Source organism: Otolemur garnettii, unplaced genomic scaffold, assembly GCF_000181295.1.
Source record: "Otolemur garnettii isolate 467f Iridium unplaced genomic scaffold, OtoGar3 scaffold00153, whole genome shotgun sequence".
Lineage (NCBI taxonomy): Eukaryota > Metazoa > Chordata > Mammalia > Primates > Galagidae > Otolemur > Otolemur garnettii.
The window spans coordinates 508,108-515,345 of NW_003852548.1; the positions used below are offsets into that span (position 1 = coordinate 508,108).

The window sequence follows — 7,238 nt, forward strand, 5'->3', positions numbered from 1 at the left end:
GCTGGGGATTCGAACCCGCCACCTTAGGTGTACGTGGCTGGTGCCTTAGCCAGTTGAGCTATAGGCGCCAAGCCATGATTCCATAATTCATTGAAAACCCTTGTCTAGGCTCTGCACCTGTGGCTCAAGTGGCTAAGGCTCCAGCCACATACACCTAAGGTGGCGGGTTCAAATCCAGCCCGGCCCACCAAACAACAATGATAGCTGCAACCAAAAAATAGCCGGGTGTTGTGGCGGGTGCTGTGGTCCCAGCTACTTGGGAGGCTGAGGCAGGAGACTCGCTTGAGCCCAGGAGTTGGAGGTTGCTGTGAACTGATACCACAGCACTCTACCCAGGGGGACAGCTTGAGGCTCTGTCTCAAAAAAAAAAAAAAAAAAAAAAGAAAACCCTTGTCTAAAGCAATTATTAATATCATTAGAGGTTGAAAAATGGCAGCTTTCTATTACATCATCATTTTTAAAGTTCTAAGAAAAGCTTTCAGAAAATGTCATTCTTCTAATTTTTTTTTTCATTGAAAAGTTATATATTTAGAATTAGCCAGCTGGACTTGGTTTAGATGATCCCAATTTTGTTGGTAACATCCAAAGCATCATAATCAGGAGCCACTCGAACATATGCCTTCTTCTCGCCATCAGGCCTGATCAGGGTGTTGACCTTGGCCACATCAATGTCATAAAACTTCTTCACAGCCTGTTTGAAAGGGTGCTTGTTGGCTTTGACATCCACAATGAACACAAGTGTGTTGTTGTCATCTATCTTCTTCATGGAAGACTCAGTGGTCAGGGGGCACTTGATGATGGCAATAGTGGTCAAGCTTGTTTCTCCTGGGGGCACGCTTCCAAGGATATCTGGGCTCCCTCCAGAGCCTGAGAGTATTTGGCTGCCGGAAGGTAGGTGATGTACGAATCTTCTTTTTTTTTTGTGGCTGTGCATGCCTTTTAGCACTGCATTCTTGGCCCTGTATGCCTTTGCTTTGGCTTTGGCTTTGGGAGGGGCAGGAGCTTCCTTCTTCACTTTCGGCGCCATCTTGTAAAAAAAGCCTCATTTTTCTAATTTTTAAGATGATATATTTTACTTCCATTTATAAATTTCAAATGATAAGAAAAAGTAAGTAGTCTTGATGTCCAGAGACTGCTTTCAAAAGAATATTTTAACAATCCAAGAATCCTACCTAATGACATAACTATTAATCTCATATTTCTTTTTTTTTTTTTTGAGACAGAGCCTCAAACTGTCCCCCTGGGTGGAGTGCTGTGGCATCACAGCTCACAGCAACCTCCAACTCCTGGACTCAAGCAAGTCTCCTGCCTTAGCCTCCCAAGTAGCTAGGACCACAGGCACCGGCCACAATGCCCAGCTATTTTTTGGTTGCAGCCGTCATTGTTGTTTGGCGGGCCCGGGCTGGATTCGAACCTGCCACCTTGGGTGTACATGGCTGGTGCCTTAGCCACTTCAGCCACAGGCGCCGAGCCTAATCTCATATTTCTAATGTACTTTTTGCTACATAACTTACTTGCTTTATTTTAAAACAATGTCCAAATTGCAAAAATAATGTGTCAGTGTCAAATAAAAGTTCAGGCCATTGAGAAAACTATAAATGGAAAAATACCACCTTTCCTCTCTTTGCCCCAACAACTGGTACCACTCCTGTATATCCTTTCAGAAAAGCACACGTTATATACAAATGTATATACACCATGTTTATTACATGCAGTATATAATTATTGAAAGAACAGGTAATACCATACATAATGTTCTGTGCCTTGCTTTTTCCACAACACTATGTGTGGACAGCTGCCTTGAGAAAAACATCTCAAAACGCTTCTTTCATCAGCTGCACAAAAGTCCTTAATGGAAATGTTCCATAATTTAATCAGTCCCATTTGATGAGTATTGCAACTTATGCAACAAATGTTACTGTCTACATAATTAACATGTACTTCTGAAAGATAAAGTCCAATAATTGAAAATGCTGGATAAAAGGACAGGGTAGATACACTATACATTTTTTTCTAGGTATTAACAAATATACCACCAAGAAATATACAATCCTCCACACTCCTACTCTGTCCTATTAACGCATTTTAAAATTACAGTAGGCTACTACTGAACAAACCTCAAGTGGCAAAGCTTGCCAAAGAATCACAAAGTCTAAAGTGAGATTGGGAACTAGTATTTACCAAGTGCTTAAGTGTCAGAGACCACACTGGACCCTTTAGAATATCTCAATAATGGCTCAGCGCCTATAGCTCAACCGGCTAAGGCGCCAGCCACGTACACCTAAGGTGGCGGGTTCGAATCCCCAGCCCGGACCCGCCAAACAACAATGACGGCTGCAACCAAAAACTAGCCGGGCGTTGTGGCGGGCGCCTGTGGTCCCAGCTACTTGGGAGGTGGAGGCAGGAGACTCGCTTGAGCCCAGGAGTTGGAGGTTGCTGTGAGCTGTAAAGCCACGGCACTCTACCCAGGGGGACAGCTTGAGGCTCTGTCTCAAAAAAAAAAAAAAAAAAAGAATATCTCAATAATATAATAATCCTGTGAGGTGAGTAACATAATCTCCATTTTCCAAAAGAGACAACTAAGGCCCAGAGAGTTTATCCAGTGTTAGGCAATAATAAGTAACAGGACCAGCATTTAAACCCAGGGGTATCTGGTACCAAAGCAAGACCCTATGGAGCCATCCCAAACTGAGGCCAAAAGTAAGGAGGTCTTTTTTTAAAAGGGGGACTCCTGATCCCAGGAAGGAGGTGGTTCCAAAATATTGTCACATAGGCTCAAAAGTTAGTTCCATGTTACTGCAAAGAGCCATATTTTCCCCTTTCACGCTTTGCCTATGAGCCCCTCCTCAGGCTATGCTTAGCTGGATAGCTCCAACATAGCAATAAAGCGACAATGAGCCCACAACCCACAGAACCCAGACGGGCTGATCAATGTGTCCTTGAAAACTGATAGGTGAGGAGGAAGAGGAAGAAGTGAGAAGCAGGTGGTGGGCTCGCATGGCAGAGTCAGATATTTTGGACCTATATCAGTTGTCACGAAAACATTATGGGGGAAGTAGAACGACTGTACTCTGAAAGAGAACCACGGTCTGTTTATGCCACCCTTCCCTGCCCCAAACACTTTCTGTTTCTGTTGCACAGACATGTAGAGTACAATAACTTTAGGATGGCACTTCCTCACATAACAGAGCCAGACTGGACTACTGGGAACTCCCTAACTTAAGAAAACAGGTTAGACTGGTGGTAGGTAAGTGCCTTGCCCCACCACCCTGCAGCTCACATGGCAGGGTCTGGGGGCTGCTTTCAATCTCCTTACAGGGTAAAGTCTGTGGCTACCTCCCCTTGTAACCACCATGGTCTGCTGTCAGGGAGGAGTGCTTATAACTGTTCTTTGGTGGGTGGGGAAGTTCCTTTTTCTTTAAGCATTAAGTATTCCTAGTGTATCTCTTAATGTCCTTTGCACCCAGGCAAGCACTTATTATGGGATCTATTTAGCCTTCCTAATGTAACATCAACTACTCTCTGAGGATAACAGGATAAAAAGAAGGAAGGAGAGAGAGAGGAAGAAAAACTTCTTCTCCTTTCCCTATATTGTCTGCATCCCAGGCACAGGGCTCCAGAAGTTCCATAAGTCAATAACTGAAAGGTCACAAAAAATGATAACGTAATATGATTTAAATAGGAGGAAGTGAGCGTCAAATTGAGTGATTTAAGGAGCACCTTAAAATGCCATCACAAGAGACACAGAATGGAGGCATGGGCACACTCTCGGGTAATTCCACATTCATAGTTCAAAAATCAAAAGGCATAAAGAGTATAAGGTGATCCTTCCCTCCCACTCCTATTTCGCAGGCATCTAGCTCCTCTCCCCCCAGAAAGCAATGTTACAATCCATTGCATGTCCTTCCCGAGATATTTTATGACTATAGAAGCAAATATACATATATTTAAATATTAAAGATGTTCCTCTCAAGGAACCACTTAAATGTAAAAAGGTGGCAAGAAAAAATTTTCAAAATAAAGGGTTTTAAAATTCATAGTTAAACGCTTTCATTTATAAAAATTTACCAATATTTAAAAGTTAAATTGTTTCCTCCAGAATTCAGTTGGGGACTCCGGCATATACTGGAATGTTTCCTTAGGTCTTTTTGTCCTTTATTACTCAGAGCCAAGAGGACAATTACTCACTTCCTCTACTGATATCAAGAAATAAAATCTGATTCCTTATTACTAAAAAAGAGAAGTCCTGAAAAATGTGTACTGCATTCACTTAAGTGTCCAAAGATTTACTTGACTATAGTAATTATTTCACTATGTATAACAAAATATCACATTGTACATCTAAAATATGAACAATTTTTAAAAAGATTTTCAAACTAAATTTTTTATCAGAATCCCCATCACAATAGTATTCAGTATATAATGAATAATTAGCTAACCAAGTAACATTAGAATTAGATTTGGGGAGCCTTGAAACAGAAGACCAAATGTCCCTGAAAGAGAAAATGTTCTTCTTATGATTACAGACAATCCACATCAAAATATTAATATTTGACATAATCTAGGACATCACATATAATGTTGCCTTTTCTGAACAATCATTAATTAAACCAGATTTGTAGCATGATTGTTCACAAAGTATAACAGTACCCTGCAGCACAGGCCAAATGACGGAAAGACTAAGGTGAGTTTTAAAAGTACATATCAGCAAAGGAAAATTCCACTGTTGCTTTTAGGCCTTAAGATAAAGGTGATTGAGCTCCTAAGAACATGGAGTACTCTACAGAAAATACATTTTTAAATCCCATTTTCCATCCCTCGAACATGTATTTACATGAGTCTGCCAAATCTACCTCCTATTTCACATTGTCCTTTAAGGAATTCTGACTAGGGCCTATTAAGTAATATTTTCAAGGCTATCTGTACACATATAAAAGCAATCTTCATTAGCATCATGGTTCAGAGTCAAGCACCTAAAATGACCACATGCTTCAATTTTTCAATCTCTTATCTGTTCAGGAAACCTCCCAGCTTACCTGCAGGACTGGCATCAGTCATTTGTCACCAACTGACACAAAGCTCAGAATTCAACAACAGTCAGCTTCAAAGGCCAAGTCTGTGTTGAGAGCTCTAATTTGCAATAACCAAACTCAGTTCTGGACCTAGTCCTGTTTCAATTTAAGATGAATTTAGGCCACTACTTGAAAACTGGAGGGCTCTTGACAGTGCTTGCCCCTTACATGGTTTGTGTGAGAGGGCTGGATGGCCATGAGCCCTGGTTATCAACAACCAATTAAGAACCAATCGAAGCAAGGCCTAGGACCAAGGTTAATTTTCACATTAAAGATTAAGGTTTCTGCTTTCCATTGTCTATCACAGAACTCTGGATGGAAATTGAGTGGAGAGATCCCTCCAGTGTAAGTGCTAATGCAAAACGTTCCCTGTTGGATAGTCATGAAGTGGGCCTATTCCCATGAGGATGCCAAAGTCGGCTTTAACACAAATGACTTAAATTCAAAAAGAAAGAGAATACTTGGCTCCAGTTTGGAGTCATGGTGTGGGGGTGGGAGGCAGGGGATACAGAAGAGGAAGAGAGATAATTCAGATTATGGCTGGCATTCATGTAATAACAGGAGATTCGCACCAACCACTATGCATGTAAAACACTGTGTACCATTAGATCCTGAAAAGGATGGTGGCATCAGCCCACCCTTAACAAAAGATGGCTGACTACAGAATTAAGACCACTACTTTTCTTCTTCCTACGCTTAGAAATCTATCTCAAAGTCACTCCGTGTTACCCATCTTAGGAATACAAAAGCTCTTCTTTACTTGAGAAAGCAAACAATTGTATATAACTTCCCACTTGGGACATAAGAGCAGGAGGCGTGCCTGTCTCCAATGTAGGCCTGACATTCTGGGTCCCGGACCACTGTTCACCTTTCATAGCACTTCATGCTCTGACTTTATCATCAAGAACCCTGGGAACATAGACCTCAGAAGCTGACGCCCACCCATGCTGACCACGTACCATGTATCTGGTGTCCAAGAGGCACCCACAGCCCATACTCAAGCCGAAACAATTTGAACCCTCATCCTCACCCACTACTGTGGCGTGTCCAGTGGGGTGATGTGTCCCTCTAGGAAGTCACCCACCTCCAGTCCTCACATACACACCCACCCGAGCTGAACTGGGGAGGGGAGGGGGAGAGGACGATCTGTTGGGGAATGAGACAGAACAGAGGGACAGAACCGGGCCACCCCTGTGCCTTTCATTTTCCTGGGTTCCTGGTAATGAAACGTTGAGATGAAGTGGAATTCTTTTAACGATAGTAAAAAGCCAGAAAATGCAGACAGTTGACCTTGGGAACCAACACCATCTCAGCGGGAAACGTAAAAGAAACACGTTGGCAAGTGAAGCGGGAGAACGGCGCCGGGAGGAGCGCAACGGTCCGGCTGCCTAGGGATGTGGGGGACATTGGGCGCTGATAGGGGTGCTCACCATAAATCATGGCCAGCCCGGTCTCGTGCAGGAAGCGCACCCGGCGGTGCTTGAAAAGCCAGATGGTGAGGATGGTGAGAGTAAGCAGCAGGATGAAGGTGAGCAGGCTCACGCTGTCTTGCCGGTGGCTCTCCTCCGCCTCCTTCTCAGTGGCGAGCTCCTCCATGGCGCTGCTGTCCTCGGCCGCCGCCCCAGAGGAGGAGGCCGCGGCGGCGGCTCGCAGCCCCCGACCCAGCAGAAGCAGTAGCAGCAGCAGCAGCCACCGCGACAGCGCTGGGACACCCGGTCCCGAGCCAGGGCGCGCCGCGTCACCAGGCTCCATGGCCCCAGGACCGCCTGCGCCTCGTTCGCGTGGGGACCAGCAGCCCGCGCCGTCGGCGGGTTCTGGCCGCACAGCCGACCTGCCCAAGTGGCCGCGGCGCCGCAGCTCCTCCTCCTGCCGGTGCGGGGGCCGGGGCTGCGCAGGGAGCCGCGCGGGGGAGGGGCGCGCGCAGTGCGCAGGATCCCCAAGCACCGCCCCCCGCCCGCGCACCTGTTCGTCCCCCCGCCGAGCTGAGCGGCGCGCCTACTGGGCCACCGAGGCGGGGCCGGTTGTCGCCCTCGGACCGCAGGCCAGCCACAGGCCCATGGCCTCCTTGAGCTCCTAGCCCCTTCCGTGCGCACCTGGCCAGGCCGTCTGGGGTCACCGAGCCAGTTCTTGGGCAGCCAACGTCGCCCTTCCTAAACAGAACACCAG

The 7,238-nt window shown here is 45.6% G+C and overlaps 1 protein-coding gene across 1 annotated transcript in view; it reads right to left on the minus strand.

Moving 5' to 3' along the window:
* The window catches only part of SLC9A7 (solute carrier family 9 member A7), a 176,320-nt gene extending 169,361 nt beyond the window's left edge, over positions 1-6,959 (minus strand). The window contains exon 1 of the mRNA XM_003799626.2: positions 6,503-6,959. Coding sequence (XP_003799674.1) covers positions 6,503-6,824 — 322 coding nt within the window. The 5' untranslated portion in view covers positions 6,825-6,959. The remainder of the gene's footprint in view (positions 1-6,502) is intronic.
* Positions 6,960-7,238: the final 279 nt, after the last annotated feature.